The sequence below is a fragment of the Aedes albopictus genome, chromosome 2 (genome assembly GCF_035046485.1).
Source record: "Aedes albopictus strain Foshan chromosome 2, AalbF5, whole genome shotgun sequence".
Classification (NCBI taxonomy): Eukaryota; Metazoa; Arthropoda; class Insecta; order Diptera; family Culicidae; genus Aedes; species Aedes albopictus.
The window spans coordinates 130,010,352-130,033,588 of record NC_085137.1 but is presented as its reverse complement, the minus strand read 5'-3'; the positions used below and the strand labels follow the sequence as shown (position 1 = coordinate 130,033,588).

At 40.1% G+C, this 23,237-nt stretch overlaps 1 protein-coding gene across 12 annotated transcripts in view; it reads right to left on the bottom strand.

Annotated features, from left to right (window-relative positions):
- The window catches only part of LOC109417226 (restin homolog), a 427,171-nt gene that overhangs the window by 32,506 nt on the left and 371,428 nt on the right, over positions 1-23,237 (bottom strand). For all 12 annotated transcript variants that reach the window (XM_062850413.1, XM_062850416.1, XM_062850410.1 and 9 more), the window contains one exon: positions 80-190. In XM_062850413.1, coding sequence (XP_062706397.1) covers positions 80-190 — 111 coding nt within the window. The remainder of the gene's footprint in view (positions 1-79; positions 191-23,237) is intronic.

Here is a 23,237-nt window from a genome sequence, read left to right as displayed (position 1 = left end):
CAATAAATGAATGAATCCCGCTTTCCCCCAAACCCCAACAATATAAATAGGTATGTAAATGCAATCAAAATCTACTTACGTTGAGTTCCTCCCCGCAGAAGGTGACCTCGTCGACGCTGAACTGTAGGTCCTCGTTGCGACGTTTTTCCTCCGCCAGTTGCGTTTCCAGTTTGGCAAGTTTATCCTTCAGCTACGGACGCGCGCGCGTGGCCCCATCGCCGAGCAAAAGCGGAAAAGAAATAAAGCAATTAAATTCCCATTTCTCACTGGGGGTGGTGGTGGAGCTTGGTGGCGATGAAAGAACTCCGAAATTCATCTGGGAATCTCCCCCAATGATTTCCGAAATTGTGAGAGAAAAGCGGAAGAGAGAATACGACGACACGGCATAACGCTAACGAGCATCAGCAATCCTAAACAAATCGAAAAATTTGTTGTTACGATGATGACACGTGCTTCTTCTGTTCGCTGATGGAGGATAGCGTGGTGAGACAGGAAGCGTCCAATCGGCAGGTGTTTAGGGGAGAGTTGTAATCTCAAGAGAACTAGATTAGGCCCCCTTAACAGTCGGTGTACGCTTAACTGACCATGGTTTACGGAAGTCCTATGCGTTGAGGACATTTATGCCAACAGCAACACACGGATGGTGGATACGCACTTCTTGCTATGATGTTCGTTGCTTTGTTCTTCTTAGGAGGATTTGCATTCCACAGCTCAGTGGATTCCGAAGAAAATTGGACTGTTTCGTGGAACTGAAATAAAAAGTCTGCGTAAAAAAGCAATTCTGTGAATTTGTAGCAACGAAACGTTTACCTACCTCTACCTCCAAAGGGACTTACCGTGATTTTGCTGTCAATCCTCACGATTGCTGTTCGAGGACTAGGATGATTGATGAGCAAATTCTGTTCTTGGGAAATAACTCGCACTTTTTCACATTGGAATGAGAACAACTTTTAACGTAATTTAACGTCGTATCCCCAACAATTTCAGACGTCTGTTCTTTAATCTAATGATTCAACCCTGAGCAGCCCTTGTGTCTCGTATGTACAAACTCTCATGAATTTTTAAGTGCTTGTCCACACGCCTTGAAGTGCACACAGATAAGTGGGCATTGGCGTAGCTAGGGGGGTTCCAGGGGTACCTGGCACCCCCTAGAACAAATTTGGCACTCCCTAGAATTTTTCCTTGACAGGCACCTTCAATTTAAAACTTCACACAATAATTCCACTATTTATTAATGGCACATTTGAACAAAACTTAAGCACACCTGGTACTTTGGAAAAGAACGTGCCTCTGGAGTCGACCTGCTGATACACCTTGTATTACTTATATACCTATTGTACGCGTTTTGGATATTGATAAGAACAATGAACAGACTTCTCCATGAATTCCTCCAGAAATACCTCCATCTATTTATACTGTGGTTTCTCTAGGAATCCTTTACCCAAGTAACACACTTGTCACAGAAGAGTCACGGCCGCACAGGTTTTTGTTTTGCAGAAGTCACTGTGACTCACTTCTAGCAAGTGAGTGTTTATTTGTTAGAAGTAAGTCACAGTGACTTTTGCGCAACAAAAACCTGCGCCGCCGTAACTCTTCTGTGACAAGTGTGTTACTTGGGTATGGTTTCCTCCTGATATTTCTTCAATAAACTTCCCTTAGGATTCTGCTTCCTGATGTGGTTGTACATACAAGAAAATTCTGCAGAGATTGATCCAGCAATTTCTCCGGTGATTCTTCCAGGAATTCCTTCAGAGATTCTTCCAGAAATTTCTCATGGAATTCCTCCAGGAGGTTATATTGGCCTTCCTCTGGCAATTGTGGATAGAACTCCTCAAGCATCTCCTGCTGAGATTCTTCCAGCAATTTCTATTAGAACTCCTCCAAAAATTCTCACTTTGGTACCTTCAGGAATTCTACTAGGGAAGTTCTTCTAGAAATTCTTACAAAAAATCTTCCTGTGATTTATCTAAAATTCCCTTGCGTGATTCTTCCAGAGATTTTTTCAAAGATTTATCCTCTACAAATTCCACAGGGGATTTCTCCAAGAACTTCTATTGACCTTCCTTCATGAATTCCAGTTGGAACTCTTCAAGCAATTCCCTTTAAAACTCCTTCAGAAATACTTCCAGATTTCTCTTGGCATTCCTTCTGTGATTCCTCCAGAAATTCCTCCTGCGATTCCATTAGGGATTCCTCCAGTATACTTCTACCGATTATTTCCAGGAGAACTGTAGGTATTCCTCCAGTCATTTGATGGAGGAACTTCTCTTAGTATACCCCCGACATTCCTGATTCAAGGATTTCTCTAGAAACTACTTCTATGATACTTCCCGGAATTCTAGGAGTTCCTCCAAATATTCCAGCTGGGATTCCTCAAACAATTCCTGTGGTTCTTCCAGATATTTTTCCTCCAGAAATGCTAACTGTGGTACTTCAGAATTTATGCTACGGATTCTTCTAGAGCTTTATCCTGGCTTTTATGCTGGGATCTGACCTGGTAATCTACCTGAAACTCTTGCAGAAATTCCTAAGGTTGTTCTACCAGGGATTTCTCCAAGGACTCATCCAGGAATTCCTTTAGAGATTTCATCCAAAGATAATTCTGAAAATTTGTCATGGAATTCCTTCAGAAACTCCTTTTGGCCTTCCTCCAAGGATATTTCAAACAACTACTCCTGCGGTTCTTCCAGCAATTCCTCCAGAAGTTCATACTATATGTCCAGAAATTCTTCTAGTGATTCCTATATAAATTTATCCTAGCATTATGGCTGATATTCATCCGAGAAATCTTCCTGAGATTCCTTCAGTAATTCCTCCTGCGATTCCTTCAAGGCCTTCTTTACATATTCTTCCAGAATACCTCTACCGGTTCTTGCAGGAGCTTCTCTAGGTTTTCCAAGGATTGTTTCTTTAGATTCCCCCAGGCATTCCTGATGGGATTTCTCTAGAAATCTTCTACACAGTTAGAAAAAATCACCGACTTTGGTAATGTTTTACCGATATCTCAACGGTTAAGTTTGTTTTACAGAAAAAAATCGGTAAAGGTAGCAACTTTTACCGAAAGTCGTTAGAGCTTGACAAAATTTGTTTAATAAACGATAACATTTTACCGAAATTTGGCATTTTTTTACAGAATTTCGTTAAAAACCCATTACCGAACACTCAGCGGTTGAGATTTCGGCAAACAAAACGGATTTTACGCGATTAGCTGTGTATAGTTCACTCCAACAATTCCTCCTAGGATTTCTGCTGAGATTTCTACAATGATACATCCCAGAATCCTTCTAAGAATACCTCCTGAGATTTTTCTGTGATTTCTTCAGAAGCTCTCCGGTGATGCCTCCAGGAATTTTTATCCAAGATATTTTATCCAAGGATTCTCTCATAATTTTCTCATGGATTTTCTCCAGGAACTCCTCCTGGCCTTCCTCCAGGAATTTCAGCTGGATTTCTCAAGCTATTTCTTCTGTAATTCTTCCAGCAATTCCTCCTAGGACCCCTCCAGCAATTCTTACTATAATACATCTCCAAATTCTTCTAGGGATTCTTCAAAAATTTCTACAGAGATTCCTTCAAAAACTTACTGGGATTATTCAAGGAAATCTTCCTAGGAGCTTTACAGAAGTACCTTCGGTGTTTCTTCCCGAAAATCCTAAAGGGTTTTTCCTGGGATTGCTTCAAATATCTCTCATTGAATTCCTCCAAGAACTCCTCTTGACTTTCATACAGGAACTCCTCCGGGATTCCATAAGCGATCCCTGCTGCTTCTTATGTTTCAGGCATGCCTCCTAGGTCTCTTCCAGAAATTCTTACTGTGATACCTGCAGGAATCCCTCAAAGGATTTCTCCAGGCATTATTGCTGGGATTCTTCTAGGAAGTTCCTTCCAGAAATGCCTTTGGGATTTTCAGGGATTTTTCTAAAGACTCATCCACGAATTCCTCTAGAGTTTTTAATCATGGATTACTCCAGAAAATAATCATGGTATTACTCCAGAAACTCCGCTTGGCCTTCTTCAAAGAATTCCACTGAAGAAATCCCAATAGAAAACACGACTCCGTATTCGCTAGACCACAGTATGGCCATTCCTCTGATGGTTCCTTCGGCATGGTTGTTTTTTTTTATAATTTCTGATGTGGTTTTTAATCAGCAATTTCTTTGGATTTTTTTTCATCTATAATTTCAATGGCTATTCCTCTGAAATTATTTCAGCAATTTTTTTTCAGTTATTTTGCAATTTTCTCATAAAATTTTATCGTGATTACTTTTGTTATAGACGAATTTCGCGCCAACTCGACCAGTGGTTGGCAACACCCTCTCAGAATCGAATGAAACTTGGTGGGCATAAAGACTAGGTTTTTATAAGCAACTTTGCATACTTAAATTTTCGAAAATTTTCAAGAGTAACATTTGAAGAGGGCCTAACTTTTTTTCGAAGAAATTTTTAAAATCGACGTAACTCAAAAATGACAAGACCTATAGAAAAGTGTTGTATGAGGGACTTTTAGAGAATTGTCCAAGCTTTCATGAAAAAATATTTTAAAAATTCTAAATACATTTTTACACGCTAAAAAATATATTTTTAAAATTAAAACTCAATTTACAGAAAATGCCCACTTTTTTATGTTTTGAAATTTTTTTCCAAGAAAGTCAATATTGTTGCCTAACTTTCCTCCATACATCACAAGATGGGCACTTTTAAGGAAAAAAAGTTTTTCTAACAAAAACTATTTTATGTTATTTTTTTAGCGTGTTGCGCATTAACTCGTACAGGATGTATCAAGAATCCTTATACCCATTTAATAACACTCAATGGGCATTACAACTTTGTTTGATTGGGTGCCTTCTTTTTCTTGGCGTTACATCCCAACTGGAATAGAACCTGTTTCTCAGCATGTTTTGATATCTGAATGCTTAAAACAGCATTCTGTTTGCTGAAATTGTATTATTGTGTGCCTAGCAGTGAATCAAAATTCAACCATCGCGCAACAATAATGACAATGTCGCAACCTGTATTTGTTGCGACAAACAAACCCATGTGACATAAGTTTGTCCCAACTTAAAAATAATGGGATCAACATCGTACACCACGAGTTTAGAGATTTTTAAGCCTTGCATTGCGATTTTCGAACGGTAACTTCGAGTCGGTAAACACAGCAACTCTGGTGAAGCTCTATCATCAAACAGTTTCGACATTGGGTTAGCAATAATTGATTATTCACGAGTTGAAAAGTACGCAACAAATTCAGCTTCCGTTTTGTCTGCAACAAAAAAATTTGAGATCATGTCATTATCTGTTACCAGTAGGGATAAAGAGTAATCGTCGCACCTTCTTTGTTGCTTGTTTTGTGCCTCTTTTGTCTGACAATTCTCTTTACTGGTGCCTAGAACCAGTGAACTAACATCATTATTAGAAGCGAATGATAAAGAATCGGTTTTATTTCAACAATGGCTTACCACTGATCGATGCAATTTGGAAACTATTACTAAGACTATAGACGAGTTTGTTCCATATTTTGTAGAAAAAGTTGATAAGCTTATAACTCATGATTTCATTTATAAAGAACAATCCTCATTTTTGCGGGATAAAAAAGAATCTCTTAAACAGGGTGAAGTATTAACAATTTGTGACTTTTCAGAAAATTATTCATTTATCATTCAAAATTCAGCCCAAGGTTACCATTGGAATAATTCTCAAGCTACCATTCACCCCTTTGAAGTGTACTACAGAAAAGAAAATAAGTTGGAAAACTTGAGCTTTATAATAATATCTGAAGTACTTACACACGATACAACAGCAATTCAGTTATTTATATCAAAGCTGCTGGATTTCATTAAACAATCGATTGATTTCTCAAAAATTACTGTCATGTAAGATGCAGCAGCAGCTCATTATAAGAACAAAAAAAAATTGCCAGTTTGTGCAGTTTTCGGTCCAAGTATGGATTGGAAGCAGAATGGCACTTCTTCGCAACTTCACATGGCAAAGGTCCATGTGACGCTGTTGGAGGTACTCTCAAGCGAATGGCAAAACGAGCAAGTCTTGCTCGAGATTATGGAAACACAATCACAACTCCTCGAGAACTGTATGACTGGGCAGTTAAACAGCCAGATACACATATAACAAAATTGAATTTTAGCTTTATTTCAAATGAACAATATGCAAAAATGACGGATGAACTTGAAGAACTATACACATACAGTCACGTAAAAACAATACCTGGTACACAAAAATTTCATTCATTTGTGCCAATTTCTGAAAATCAAATTGAAGCGAAGAAGTTTTCGAATTAAAAAGATAATCCAAAAAAGTTTACTTTGTTTCAGATAGACTAAAGATCTAATATTCAAAAAACGTTACAATAGAATGTATAAAAGAAGGATTTATATATTGTAGAAAAAAAAAAAATTGAATACACATATATATGTACATATTTCATCAATACACAAGCGTTTTCATTGATATAAAACCCTAAAAGCAAATTTGTCTTGAGCCCTTTCCAATATCAAGCACGTTTTCAATGTCAAGCACGTTAAGATATTAAAAAAGTAGTTGAGCCCATTAAGTTTTAATGGATTGTCATTAGGATTCTGGATACATTACTGTACGAGTTAATGCACAACACGCAAAAAAAAATTAAATGAAAAAGTTTTTTTTAGAAAACATTTTTTTCCTTAAAAGTGCCCATCTTGTGATGTATGGAGGAAAGTTAGGCAACTATATTGTCTTTCTTGGGAAAAAAAATTCAAAACATAAAAAAGTGGGCTTTTTCTGTAAATTGAGTTTTAATTTTGAAAAGATATTTTTTAGCGTGTAAAACATTGTTTTATATTTTTTAAATATGTTTTCTTGAAAGCTTGGACAATTCCCTAAAAGTCCCCCATACATCACTTTTTTGTACAACTTATCATATTCGAGTTATATTTTTTGTGAAAAAAACGGCTAATGCGCAACACGCTAAAAAAACTAACATGAAAAAGTTTTTGTTAGAAGAACTTTTTTTCCTTAAAAGTGCCCATCTTGTGATGTATGGAGGAAAGTTAGGCAACAATATTGACTTTCTTGGAAAAAAAATTTCAAAACATAAAAAAGTGGGCATTTTCGGTAAATTGACTTTTAATTTTAAAAATATATTTTTTAGCGTGTAAAAATGTATTTAGAATTTTTAAAATATTTTTTTATGAAAGCTTGGACAATTCTCTAAATGTCACCCATACATCACTTTTTTGTACATCTTATCATATTCGAGTTATTTTTTGTGAAAAAAAAACGGTTAAAGAACTTTGACTCTTTTTAAATGTTAGTCTAGGTTAATTTTGAAAAAACAAAAGACGCAAAGTTGCTTGAAAAGGTAAAGTCTTGAAACCTACAAAATTTCATAACATTCTGAGGGGGTGCTGCCAACCCCGAAGACGAGTTGGTGCGAAATTCGTCTATACTCTGATTTAATTGTATTTATATATATTGCTTCCAAAAATTGCTGAACTGGAAATTCTCAACTGGACTTGCTCAAAGAATAACCTATGAAATTCACGAGACCCTTCCTGACAAATTCCCCAAGCAATTGCTGGTAAAAACCCATCAAAATTACCTTAGAACTATCAAATTAGTTGCAAAAACCATTCATACAAGAATTACCAGAGGAATTCCGGAAGAAAATATTTGGGCTTTTTAAAGAAATTGTCGAAATCCAATCTCAAAAAAAAAAAAATTGCCGTAATATATTCTTTTTAAATTTCCACAAACATTCACAAAAAAATCGGAGAAATTCTCAAATAATTTTCAGGAATCATCAAAGAAATTTCTTAAGAAAATTTAGAAGAATTCCAAAAGTAATTGCCGTAGAATCACCGTGACAAAATTTTCAAAGAATCAATAAATTCCCGAAGGAAATCTCCAAGAAATTTGGCGAATGGATTTCCGAAGGAATTACCGAAGAAGTTCCCAAAGTAATAATCGAAGTTTCCTAAATTTCCAATGAAATTTTTGATGAAATTTTCAAATAAATTTATCAATGCAAGTAACATCGGAATTTCCGAAGATATTCCGAAATCATCTGCTGCAGGAATTCCTTACAAAATTACTGTAGAAATCGTCTAAAGAATTATCATGAAAATTATAGAAGCGACTTATAAAAGAATTTCCGAAGTAAGTAAGTAGTTTTCAAAGGAATTGGCGATAGAATACTGAATAGTATAGATAGTGAAAGTCCAAAAACCCGACGAAAAGCCAAAAAAAAAGTAGAATGACTTGCCGAAAACATTTCCAAAAAAAATGTGAGGAGGTTCCCAGAGTCATTGTCGAATGAATTACCAAAGGCTTCACTAAAAGAATTCCCAAAGGAATTGCCTGAAGCGTAATTGGAGAATTTTAAAAAGCAAATGTCAATAGAATTGCTTACATTGACACTACTAACACAAACACTATTAAAAATTGGCAAAGAAACTCCCGAGATTGCCGGGAATATTCCCTGAGGAATTACCAAAAGAATGTTTTGCCGAAAACACAAGAATCGATTATCCGAAATGTACGAAGCTGAAATTTTGATTGATTACTAAAAAAATGTTGCTTTTACGTAAGTCAAAATTTCAGCTATATACACCATTCCGTTCTCCAGATATAATATCAATCCAGTCAAAATCGGAATTTGGTGCGAGTATCAGAATTACGAAGGGAAAAATCGAAGTTCGCCCGCACCAAATTCCAGGTTTCAACTGGATTAATAATATGTTCGTGAAACTTCAGAACGGAACTCAGGATAATCGAGTCTAAATTTTGTAGTTTTAAGAACCATACTCACAATTTCTCTGTAAAAGTATGTTCATGTCCACGTGGTAGTGTTCAAATAATGAAACAAAAACGCTGTCGCCATAAATGTTGTGGTGAAACCAAAAATGTAAATATGTATTCTGATTTTGCAATTTAAAGTATTTATAACTCTTACAATTGTTCTTGAAAAATATTTTTATAAGGGTTGTTATTATGCAATGAAAAATGAGGATGTCACAATGAATACAAGTTACACGCAAATTTGAGGATATTTCATAGTTTCTGAGATATACACTTATAATAATTGTTCTGAAAATGTATTTATTTTTTTGCAATTTCTCATCGTAATAGGCTGTTTTACCTCACGCAAATCTGGCAGGAAAAGGCCTACTTTCCCACACCAAATTAACAGTGCTGTAATGGTTCATTACAGCACTGATTTGCGTTGCGTAATGAACCATTACAGCACTGTTTTCAGTTTTGATCAACTTCTTGATGCTTTCTGGACTCAGTTTTGAAAAATTGTGACAACTGCGCAGTATAACCTGTTATGATCAGATTTTCTTAAACATGGTTTTGAACATCAGTGTGCAGTTTGATGAAAAAGTTTTGTTAAAGGACAGACTTGTTAGAATCCCAAAATGGCCGCCACAATGGCTGACTTTGGCACCTACTCACGATTTCGAGGGCACAAATCTCTTCGTAAACAAAACCAGTGCACCTGAGCTTTTCATTTTAAGCTAATTACAAGTGAGCAAGAACAAAATAATTAAATACATTGTTGTTTGAAGCTTGCTTCTTGAGATTTGTGCGTCTGAAGTTTCGATGCAATATTGAAGCGGGATTCTAATAAGTTTGTCCTTAAAACTATCCTCAAGGGTAATTTATGAAATTGCAAAAAAAAAACGTTGTACGCAACTCGGTGCAGAACTCGATTTTTCCAGCACTCGTCGTAATTATCCAACTCGGCAAGCCTCGTTGGTTAAATGTACGACTCGTACTGTAAAAATCGTCATTCTGCACCTTGTTGCGTAAACTACTATTACGGACCTGATTGTTTTCAATCCACAAAACAAAGAGGTTGTCGCGATGGTTGTTAAGTTTAAACTGAAAATGCAAATTCCATGTATTATACGCAATCAAGTTATCAAGTTTGATCACATGGAAAGTGTAGAATCAGTACAATGGTTCGGATTTCCAAAAAAAAAAACTTTTCTTTATAATACAGCGCGTTTAAATTTACGGGCTAATTTTTCCCGCGACGCAGTATATAATTATACTAAGAAATTGAGGGTGGATCGGTATTTCCCTTTACAACCTAAAAAAGCAAAACAAACTAGAAGCCACTGACACTGGCACCCCCTAGGAAAAAATCCTAGATACGCCAATGTAACTGGGCAGCACCATTCATGCCCCAACCAACCATAACAGAATACCATTCGCTAGATTTCACTTCGAAATGGACCGACTGCTGACATCAACCAAAATTGGCATTCTAGCGGCCATCCTCATTCATCCAGTTCCTTCATCACACGCCCTACTCTGCCGCCAGTGCACCAGCCTCGTCAGCTGGGACGACTGCGAACGTGCGACCCGGGACAATCTGTGCACGGCGCAAGGAGTCAGCGCTTCCCATCTGGGCTGGCTGCACGACAACCCATCGCTTCTGGTGGGCAACCACAGTCGGTTCGCCTGCTTCAAGTACGTGGCTCGGGTGAATCGGCGCAACGATAAGGGCCTCGCCACGGTCTACAGCCGGGGATGTACGTTCGCGATAAATGACTTCTGCGGCGGATGGAAACCCTCGGTGGCGGTCAAAGCGTGCGACGTGTGCAGTGATCGTGAAATGTGCAACGGTAGCGGAACCAGGAGCTATTCATTCGTCCGTTGGATGTGGATGTGGATGTTGCTACTGGGATATGGGCTTACGTACCGCCGACAGGGATGATAGCGGATAGATTGCGAAATAATAGTGACTAATATTAAGATTGTGACCCAACCAAAACAAACAACCAAAAGTTGTGAAATTATGTATAGTTTTATATTACAATATACCTAATTTTATACATTTTGTTTAATGAAATTTCAATTGTACTTCATTTACTCACAAAAAGGTATTAACCTTCACGTACCCGACCTCCGACAACTCATTTTCAAAATGGTGGCATTTCGTCAATTTTCATCCGATTTTTTTTTAAGTCGCCCTCATTCGATCATAAGTTGGTGCAAGTTAATTATACTGAAGTGGCCATGTAATATCCGGAACCATTCCGGAGATATTCCGGATTGTACTGGGGCCAGGTGGTGGGGGAGGGGTCTATTTTGCCAAATGGCTAAAAGTGATTATATCGTGTGTTATTGTGTTTGAGAAGCCCCCGCGGAACCTGTTCAAGGTGATCCGGAGCGGCCACATCAGTTGATACCAGGGATGCCAGATGATTTTTCCAAAAATCTGTATCAGGATTTTAGCACATCTGTATTTGTCTGTATTTTGAAACTGTGACTGAAAGCCAAAAAACACCAAGTTTCCGTAAATCCATGTAAATTTTTGTGTCCCGAATTTTGCACAAACATTTGTATTTGCAGTAAGTTTTCACTAAATGGTGTAAACAGCAGAACGTTATGATTTTGCATAGTAAAATAAATATGTATATTCTTAATAATTCAGAACTTTAACATCGCCGAATTTTTGTGGAAATTTCTCCAGGGATTCTTCCAGGAATTTTCCATGGGACTTTCCTGGAAGTATCTAAAAAAAAAATCCTGAAACTGGTTCGTGGGTTTCCGCAGAAATTCCTTTCGAAAATCCTCATGGGATTCTTTAAAGGATTAAAAAGAAAATTCTTAATATATGACACATTCTACGAGCCCCGTATCATCAATACTCATTTTTCACAGTTGAAATTTGGCATATTTCATATTTTTATAACATTCTACACTACTCTTGTCGTCCAAAAATGTATTCAACATGATATTAATGTAACAATAAATATTTATTGAACGACGGTTAAGATTAACATTCCAATCTTGATTTTAAGGCCTTTAGACACACTATTCATCAAAGCTGCCGTATTTTAAACACCAACGTACTGATTTTTCAAAAGTCTTCCATGATTAACAGATAAATGTATGTAGATTTATTAACATACAAAGAATTTTAATTGTAATACTTTACAACTATGAGGTACGGTTGGTCAAAGTATAGGATTTTTACGCGTTGTAACGTCACGGAAAATGAACCCTTATGAAATTTATTCAAATTCGGAATAAGTTTCAAATACGAAATTTTGTATGGTCTTTGTACTCCAGAATATCTTTCAGATGAGACTAAAACAAATGAAATCGGTTCACTGACGCCTGAGTTTTACCTGGTCGAAGTTTGCGTTGTAACGTCACGAAAAAAAGTTCTGTGGAAAAGACCAAATGTCTCTGGCTTGGACGGCTTCTGCAGTGGACAAAGGTAGTTCTACATTTCAAACCAATTTCTTTCTCGTTGTGTATAAGCCCTTTTTAAAGGTATCATTTATAAATTGCGTACCATTAAGTCCCTTTCATAAACTACGTAGACTCTTGAGAGACGGGGGAGGTGATGTTTGGCCAACATCTACGCTCTACATAAATTCCAAAAATTGTTAAAATTGTAATTGTACTGCGATCTTGTAAAAATGCAACTCAAATCGATCATTTCTATGATATCAGAGCCAAACAGACGAAACACTGACAAAATTACCTCTCATATATCTCAGGGTATTGATAAATTCAAGAATTGGTGATTTCAGCAAAGTTGTAAGGTTGGTCAAAGACTTACAGTTGATGGATAGTTTGGTTTAAAGTTCTACAAAAAAGCGGCGCTAGAGAATTTACAAATTTTAAATTTCATGTATCTCAGGACCCCGATTACTTTGAAAGATGGTTTCTTCTGCAAAATTCTTTGGTAAGTCAAGGACTTGCAGTGGATTTACCATTAGAGGCGATATTTCGCCACTAGAAGACGCTAGTTTTTGCAAAAGCTGGCAAATTATAAGAATATCTCAAAAAACATTCTACAAGCTGGAACTTTTGACGTAGGACTACGTCTCTGTTTTCTATACCTGGTGTCATTTCAAAATTTATGATACCGAGAGCGTTACGTTTGAGTGAAAGATTTCAAACGCTCACAGTATCGTCCCTACTTAACGAAATGATAAAAGAATCCCGTTATACGAAAGATGAAACTCCCGCGTTCCATTTGGAACATTCGGTGAACCTGAAAATCATTGATAAATAGTTGAAAAATTGTTTTAAAGTTTGACATTGCAAACGCTGAAATCTATAAATATGGGTAGCGGACAAAATTTCTCGTTCAGTCCACCAACGCTCTCTGATTGGTGCGCATCGTGATGGGCAACTTTGGTGCAGGAAGGAATGCGATCATGCGATAGCTGTTCGTCAGTTCCATTTCGACCAGCATCGAAGAAAGAGCTGGCGAGTGCCTCGCCTTTGGACTGGCTTTCGGTGGCGGAGAAAACCCACTCGCATTGCATTGCGTGGAGAAATAATTTGAATTAATTGCCCAACATTCGTCCCGGTCCTTTTCAGGACCACCGAAACTAATTCCACAAGAGTTACGAATCGAAAAATGTTTCTTCATCGATCGAGAAAACTGCAGTGCAACCAAAAAGTGAAAAAATGGAATGCCATTAATCAGCAACATTGATGAAGCCAGTCACTAATGATTCCACTTGGAATTTCGCAACGCTTTTTCCTATTAAGGCCATTTTGTGTGAAACATAGTTTAATTCTAAAATTTTTCGAATTACAATGATCTACACAATTCAATATTTTGGTTACTTTATCCGTTCGTTGACAATTTACTCATTTCTGGGTTGGTTATTCGTTTGAAGCGTTGGGGTACATGCGGGCGGGGCATGCAAATGAAATAAACCGGAAAGCCACCCAAATGGGAGGAGCTTCGCCTGCTAATCTAGGGGTATAAAAGCTTTGTCCTCGGTTTTCTTTCGTCATTTTCGTTGGATCAGTCAAGGAGGTTAGTGGCGCCTCCACTACGATAGCAGCACACCCCAACCCAGCGACGGCTCGGCTCGGCTGGAAATCTCATCCAAGGCAGCAAGCGGCGGGCCACTATACGACGACTTCCAGCATTCAGCATGGAGAAAACCAACACGTATTGCGTGGCATGGTGAATTCATCAAAATCGTCCATAATATAAACGGTCCTTTTCAGGACCACATAAAATCTTCCCTGAAGAGTTGGACCGCCATCGATCGAGAAAAGCTTAGTGCAATCCAAAGTGAAAGACAGCTCGGCTTCTCAGAAGAAGTGAAGCCCACCATTAATTTTATCCGCGGCAGCAAGCAGTGGGTCAGTTTTCGGCTGTCCAGTATTTAGCGCAGAGAAAACCAACACACATCGCGTGACATGGTGAATTCATGAACAAACGGTCCTTATCAGGGCCACCGAAAATGATTCATCAAGAGTTAGAAATCGGATTATTTTCATCCATCAGTCGAGAAAAGTGTTGTGGAACCAAACAGTAAAAGAGTGAATACTCGTTGCTTGGCAACAGCGGAGACGGTCACTCAATCTTATCCACGGAAGCAAGCTACGAGGCAATTTTCGATGGTATCCAGCATTCACCGCGGAGAAACCCAACACGCATGCGTGAAATGGTGAATTCATGTAATTTTCTTTCTTAAATCGTCCAGATTCCTTGAAGGTTTAATCCCATCGATCTGGAAAAGCGTTGTGCAACAAAAAAGTGAAATATTGAATGCTTGATGGCTCAGCAACAATGATAAAGCCGGCCACTAATGATTCCACCTGGAATTCTACATCGAATTTTCCAAATTAGAAACATTGCTCAATGAAAATTGGCTCATTTCTCGGTTGCTTAATGGTTTGAAGCGTCTGGGTGCAAGCGGGCGGAGCATGCAAACGAAATAAACTGGAAAGCCACCCAAATGGGAGGAGCTTGACCTGCTAATCTAGGGGTATAAATGCTTTGTCCCCGGTTTTCTCTCGTCATTTTCGTTGGATCAGTCAAAGAGGTTGGTGGGGCCTCCAGTACGACAGCAGCACAGACCAACCCAGCGACGGCTCGGCTCGGCTGGAAATTTCATCCAAGGCAGCAAGCGGCGGGCCAGTTTACGACTGCTTCCAGCATTCAGCATGGAGAAAACCAACACGCATTGCGTGGCATGGTGAATTCATCTAAATCGTCCAGAACGGTCCTTTTCAGGACCACCGAAAATCTTTCCAAAAGAGAATTGGATTCGATCGAGAATAGTGTTGCACTCAAAAAGTAAAAGACATCGTCGTTTCTCAGCAAGAGTGAGGTCGGCTATTAATTTTATTCACGGCAGCAAGCAGTGGATCAGTTTTCGGTGGCCCAGCATTTAGCGCGGAGAAAACCAACATGCTTTGTGTGAAATTGCTAATTCATTTAATTTTCTTTCTTAAATCATCCTGATTCCTCAAAGGTTTCATTCCATAGATCGGCAAAAACGTGGTGCAATCGAAAAGTGAAAATATGCTTGGTGAAATGGCAAAATGGCTCTGACACAGTGATGAAGCTGGCTGCTAATGGTATACAGAGTTCATCAACGCATTATCCTATCCGGACCGTTTTGTGTGAAGCATGGTTTAATTATAACATTTTTCGAATTTAAATGATCCAAACCATTTAATATTTTGATAATTTAATCCTTTCAATGGAAATTTACTCATTTCTCGGTTGCTTAATGGTTTGAAGCGTCTGGGTGCAAGCGGGCGGGGCATGCAAACGAAATAAACTGTAAAGCCACCCAAATGGGAGGAGCTTCGCCTGCTAATCTAGGGGTATAAAAGCTTTGTCCTCGGTTTTCTTTCGTCATTTTCGTTGGATCAGTCAAAGAGGTTGGTGGCGCCTCCACTCCAGCACGACAACAGCACACACCCACCCAGCGACGGCTCGGCTCGGCTGGAAATTTCATCCAAGGCAGCAAGCGGCGGGCCAGTTTACGACGGCTTCCAGCATTCAGCATGGAGAAAACCAACACGCATTGCGTGGCGTGGTGAATTCATCAAAATCGTCCATAATATAAACGGTCCTTTTCAGGACCACCGAAAATCTTTCCAAAAGAGAATTGGATTCGATCGAGAATAGTGTTGCACCCAAAAAGTAAAAGACATCGTCGTTTCTCAACAAGAGTGAGGTCGGCTATTAATTTTATTCACGGCAGCAAACAGTGGATCAGTCTTCGGTGGCCCAGCATTTGACGCGGAGAAAACCAACATGCATTGTGCAAAATTGTGAATTCATGTAATTTTCTTTCTTAAATCATCCTGATTCCTCAAAGGTTTCATTCCATAGATCGGCAAAAACGTGGTGCAATCGAAAGCTGAAAATATGCCTGGTGAAATGGCTCTGACACATTGATCAAGCTGGCCGCTAATGGTATAAGGAATTCATCGATACATTATCATATCTAGACCGTTTTGTGTGAAACATGGTTGTAATTCTAACATTCTTTCGTCATTTTCGTTGGATCAGACAAGGAGGTTCGTGGCGCCTCTAGCCCGGCTGCAGCACACACTAACACAGCGACAAATCTCTGCTCGGCCAGGAATCTCACCAGGCAAGAAGTAAATCTACGGCAGCAATCAGTTTCCGACGGCGGGGAAAACCAACACGGCATGGTGAATTCATGTCGTTTCCTTCCTAAAATCGTCCATTAAACGGTCCTTTTCAGGACCACCGAAACTAATTCCTCAAGAGTTGCGAATCGGATAATTTTCCTTCATCGATTTAGAAATCATGGTAGCTTGCGACTTTGACTAGAATAACTTATGAATACGCTCAGCGAAATGGTTTACATTACAACTTTACTCCATGCATAGCTCCGCCCATTCCAAATTTGCCAACGTATCTTGGTTATGTATTTTGAGGATATAAAAGTCGGAATCTCGCATGGACTTTTGTCCATTTTGACTCTTCAGTCGCCGAAGGTGGTTCTTCCGAGGAAGTGTTTCGTTGTGCCGGTTGTTGTGTGACAGGTGATAGTGAGTACATTCCGTTCGTTGCTGAAAGGATGCCGCGCCGTTTGGAAGCAAAATATCTTGCGAACTTCCGCAAGCGGAAGCGTGAAGAGCAGGAAATCGAAGGAGTCTCGCCGAGGCCTGCTGTGACGAATGCGGAACGCATGAGGCAGTACAGGCAGCGGAGGAAAAATGCGCGGGAAACTATCGGCGTTGGTGTCGGGCCCGGTGTCAATGCCGGTACGACTGCGGCTGCCAATCTTGAGCCGGTGCTCAATTTTGTGCTGGAACCTCTTCCGGGCAGGAGCACTGATCCGGTGAGATTTGTAGCAGTCCCAGTCAACGGTGCCTTGCCAAATGGTGCGGTTTCATATAGCGGTGAGTAAAATTATCATTTTCAAAGTGCATTCACGGTCATGCAACTTGTATCACACAAGCATTAAGTCGTTAGCATAGTATGATCCCGGTGCAGCTGTCAGGAAAAGTTTTCTGCTGTGCATTACTGCTGCAAGCTAGTTTGTTATCTAGTATCGTACTTTCAAAAATAGCAGATAGCTGACTGAAAGCATTAAAAGTACCATTCTTCAATTCATAATACTTAGTTGGTTTTATTTTTCCATTGAAGCTCGGCTTGTTTCTTCGGTTACGTGCTTTTTACTTGCTGACTTTTCACGATTCGGTACAATGTACAGGGTTTGATATGAAATATATCGATTTGAATAGCTTATCGTGGGAAAGCTTTCACGTATTGATGTTTATGCTAATGATTAAAGCACTCCAATTCCACTACTTTTTACTTTTGTGCTTAATGTGGTAGAGTTTAGCGACAAATTCGTAAATTGAAAATCTGTAACACTCATGGGGGACTCGACGGTTGACGTTAACACGTTGAGCTCGAAATGTGAACGTTGTATAATCTTTGTAATCCAAACATTATTCAATGGCAAGTGTATAGTAAGTTAAAGATTTTCCTCATTTTTCCTAGGAATCGCTCCATCTATTCATGTAGATGGGGAAGCCCATGTTGAACAATTTCGATCCCAAGGTAAGTGCTTATTGACTGTTGTATGCATATTATTGTTGTGAAGATTTTCAAGTTTACCTGTCACCACATTAATTCCACAACAAAATCAATGTTTATTGATTGACGATACTTAATATACACTACTTTAGGAATACCCCTATAAAACTACGATCATATTTGTCAACAGAAAGCATTTTTGAACGTATACAATATTTTGTGTATTTTTCTTCTCAAGAATATTTCAAATAATTTATGCCAGACACATTTTACCAAAAGCATTAATGATTTGGCAAACATTTAATCATTATTTTCAATCTCATTTTACAGAACTTGTTCCATTTCGTTCTGAGCAGAACGAGTCTGTTCTAATTCCTGATCACTTTGGTCAGGGTGAGTAAACTATTGGTATTATTATTACTAAATGGTGCGCATAATGAATCAATTAATGTTTACAGGAATTGACATATCTATACCAATTCAAGAAGAACCAAAATTCGATAAAGCTGATCGAGAGTTCCACAAACGGTTCACTGAAAATGAATTTGGTATACCGTGCAGCGTATGTGATAGGCTGTGGTTCATCAATGATCTAAAGTCAATCACCGAAGCTGCAGGGAGAGTGTTGATAGAGGGAAATCATTTTGAATCGGTCAATGAATTCAAAGTATGCCAGACTTGTCGCAGCAGTTTGCAACGTGGTGCTGTACCCAATTTGTCAACATCGAATGGGTTCAAATATCCACCTTATCCTTTGGGCCTTCCACCGCTGGACCCAATTAGTGAAAGGCTTATTTCACCACGACTGCCATTTATGCAGATTCGTCGCCTGCGCCAAGCGCAAGGTATGATTGACATATACATTTTCTCATTTTATTCGATTATATAAAATGTTATCCGAAATTTTAGGCAGTTACACGATCATTGGTCAGGTGATCAATGTTCCAGTAGATGTAGATGAGATGGTTAGGGCACTTCCACGCGAGCTTGAAGATGATTATGCTTTTAACGTGTGCATTAAAAAGCACCTTATTCATAAATCAAATTACTTGTCTGGATTCGTCAAAAAGTCTGTGGTGAAAGCTTGGTTGGAATATCTTGTTACCACTCCTTTGTATAGACGGGAGGGGGTAAGTTTTAACCAGGAACGATTGAGCGCTATTGCTTCTGAGCGTCAACCTGGTTCATCGCGGGATGGAGACGCGATCCAGCTGGATATCATCGAGGAAACCAATGATGTGGAGATGTTTGCTGGTCAACAACAGACACTTATGTGGAATGAGGATAAGTGTTTGGAAATCGCCCCAGCTCAAAACAGGAGACCAGTTTCCATCGTTTACGATGATGATGCCGAGGAGCTCTCCTTTCCGGATATTTATCTTGGACACCCCAGAAAATTCAAGGCTGGGACTCACGTCACGCCTTTCATGAAGGCTACCAGTGAGCTGAGACGGAGTGATAGGCGAGGAGCCAAGCCCAACCATTTGCTGTACATGGCTATGAAGATTCTGCGTCTTCGAGTTACCGAAGGGTTACAGCATGTCTTCAAAAGCGTGGGAACCGCGAACATAACGCGAGGACAGCTCAACGACCGAGCTTTCGTGGAAGGTCTTATGGAACGGAACCTGTCGTTTATGAAGTCGATACCAAATTCAGTGCAATATTGGTATCAAAGGAAACAGGACCTTTTCGCCATGATACGACAGTTGGGGAAGCCAACAATGTTCCTGACTCTGAGCGCCAGTGAAACTCAATGGCCTCTTTTGTTGAAGCAGCTACACAAACTCTCCAGTGAGTATAACGGCATTGCTTTAACGGACCCGCTGCAGGAGCTGAGTGCTCTACAGCGAGCAACGCTGGTCAATGACGATGCCGTCACGTGCTGCTTGTACTTCAACAAGCTTGTCGATGTTCTCATGACGATCCTTTCTTCACCAAGGTTCAGCCCGTTGGGAAAGCATTACGTCGTGGACTCCTTCAAGCGCATCGAGTTTCAGCATCGCGGCAGCCCACATGCACATATTATGCTTTGGCTCGCAAACGATCCTAACGAAACTGTTTCTGAAGATATGCCTGCTACAATGGAACTTATTAGGAAAGTTAGTTCCATCAGCGCTGTGCATTTGCCGGAAACGATCAAGAAGCAGATTCATGACCACACGCGTACTTGCTACAAACGTAATGAAAAGCGTTGCAGGTTTAACATACCGTACTGGCCAATAAACGAAGAGCGAACACTGATTCCTCTCACCGCTGATGATAGTCGCCGTGATCGATTGAGGAAGCGTGCCTCGGAAATGAGACGAATTTTGGAAACCAAGGCATTTGACACGTTAGAGGAGTTTCTAGACGACTGTAAATGTACATACGAGTACTACCTTGATGTTCTGCGTTCTTCGATTAAGCGACCAACGATCTTCCTGAAGCGAGTGATGAATGAGCTATGGACGAATCCTTTCAACCCATGGATTGCTCAAAAGCTTCGTTCTAACATGGATTTGCAGTTCATCCTCGACGTGTACTCATGTGCGTGTTACTTGGTTGACTATGTCAACAAGTCCAACCGCGGTATAAGTGGATTGCATCGAGAGCTTATCGCTCTGCAAGAGCAGTATCCGGACCAAGATTACACGGCTTTGCTGAAGAAGGTTAGTTTGAAAATGCTGAACTCTGTGGAGATGTGTGCCCAGGAAGCTGCATGGGTACTTCTGCGGTTGCCTATGTCTGAAGCCAGCAGGAAAGTTCAATTCTTGCCAACGATGTGGCCTCATGAAAGGATAAGATCTAGGAAACAGTACAGGCAGATGGATGAAGAGGAAATCGATGAGGATTCGACTGATGTGTGGACCAAGAACATTATCCAGAAATACGAAGAGCGCGATGGCTTAGAAGATGTGTGTTTAGCTGACTTCGCAGCACGGTACACTCAAAGAAGAGGTACTAACACCTACACTATCCGGAATGTTCCACGAATATTGAGATGGCGTGGCTACAGCATGAACGAGTTGGCTGAGTACAAGCGTGAATCGGTACTTTTGTTTTGGCCATTCAGAAGCGAAGTCTGCGACATTCTGGATGGCAACAAGTTTCTTCAGCTTTATGATATGAACGAGGCAGATCTCTTGAGAAAACGAAGGGAATATGACTGCGAGCTGAACTTGGAACAGACTGTAGAGGAATACCTTCGTACTTGTGATAACGAAGAGGTTGGTGAGCAGGAGAATGCCGCTACAGAGAAGAATGATGAATTTGTGCGAACGATCATCATGGAGCCCAACAACGACGATATTGAACATTTGCCCACAGGAGCACTGAATGCTGTCATCAGGCAACGTACTAATGTCATGTCGAAAGAAGATTACTGTGCAATGGTGCGGACAACCAATGCTGAGCAGCGCGACCTCATCCTGCAAATGATCCACAGTTTGCACAGTTACGATGAAAGCAGCAAGCCGATGCAGATTTTCTTTACTGGACCTGCTGGGTGCGGTAAAACATTCACTCTGCGCATTTTAATGGAGACGATAAATCGCTACAGTCAAGCCCACAACGCGCAGAAGAACGCCTATGTGGCGTGTGCTTCCACCGGAAAAGCAGCCGTTGCTATAGGAGGAACAACCGTTCATTCAGCGTTTCGGATCACTATGTCAAGGCGAGCCAATTCGAAACTCAGCTTTGAGATGCTGCAGTTGTACCGCAATGCTTTTGCAAACATTAAGGCGGTCATAATCGATGAAGTTAGTATGATTGGTGCGGATATTCTCAACACCATTCATGCGCGTCTTCAGGACATTAGTGGCAATTATGATGATCCATTTGGCGGAATTAACATCGTATTCTGTGGAGACTTGCGACAATTGCCACCCGTCAATGCAAGGCCTGTTTACAAGCCTACAGGTAATTCCTTTCACGGTGCTGTTCTTTGGCAAGCATTGGATTTCTTACCGCTTGTTAAGGTTATGCGGCAGACAGATGTAGAGTTCTCCAGTATACTCACTAAGATTGGTAATGGCCAGCAAATGACTGCTGAGGAGACCAAACTGATTGAAAGTCGGTTCCGTACTGTAGAGTGGTGTAAACAAAACGCACCAGGAGCAATAAGGCTTTATCATCGGAATGCGGATGTTGAAGCATACAACAACGAAGTACTGCATAATCAGGATGCTCTGGACTGTATAGCGGATGACGTTTTTGCGGGATACAAGGACGCTGGTCAACTGGCAAGCTCTCGCATCAAGCTCTACAAGATGAGCGTCGTGGAAACCGGTGGGTTACCGTATTTGCTACGCCTTTCCGTTGGTATGCCATACATGATTACAACCAACGTCGATGTAGAAGATGGCGTAGTGAATGGTGCGATAGGTGAGCTGAAATATATTGAAAAGGATGAAGACGGCTCAGTTGTGAAACTATGGTTCAAGTATGACAACGAGACGATAGGTGCTGCGTTGAGGATCAAATCGCGACCAGCTGTCTATTCAAGGCCAGGAATTCTGCAACCCGATTGGACTCCTATTGCAAAACGTTCAGGTAACATAAAGCTAAGCGGCATCATTAAATGCAAACGCATACAGTTTCCGGTGGTAAGTGCCTGTGCGTTAACAGTTCATAAGTCGCAAGGTGGCACTTTCTCCGAGGTCGTGTATGATTATGACAAGGCTCAAGATCAGCAATTGGTGTACGTTGGCTTGTCACGTGTTACGATGCTTCAAGGCCTTTACTTGACGAACTCCACAAACTCGTTTAAATTTCATCATGCTAAGGGTAGCAACTCACCAAAGATGGTGGATTTAAGGAACGAGTTGTTGCGTTTGGGTAATCACCGACTGCGTACACTAGGAGATGAACTGAGTGAAGTAGTTGAAAACAGCGGCTCTGCATGCACATTGATGAGCCTCAATGTACAGAGTTTGAACGCTCACGCGCAGGACATAGCGACTGATCGAATCCTTTCAAGCGTAGAATTTCTCGCTCTGAATGAAACCTGGATGGATGCTACCTCTCCAATAGAGATTGATGGATATAAGCGCATCACCCAGTGCAAGCGAATGGGTATGAGAGCGGCTGGAGTCGCGATCTATCAGAAGGAAACGGCATCAACCGTGGCTGTTCCGCATCCCATCAAGCAACTCGGTGAGGATCGAGACGAGACGTTTGCCGAAGTGATCAACTATGGAGACATATGTGCAGCAAAGGTTAATGTTATGGGAACCGAAGTACTTCTAATGTCGGTTTACATTTCACCAGGAACAACCATAAGAAATACGAAGTTGTTCATGACGCGGAAATTGTTCAGATATGTTAGACTGGACACACCAATGGTTGTCACTGGAGACTTTAATATTGACGTTTCCAAACAAGAAAATTTTGATTTCCTTAACTTCATGAAGAAGCATTTAAATTTAATTATTTAACAACGAAGCAACCACAC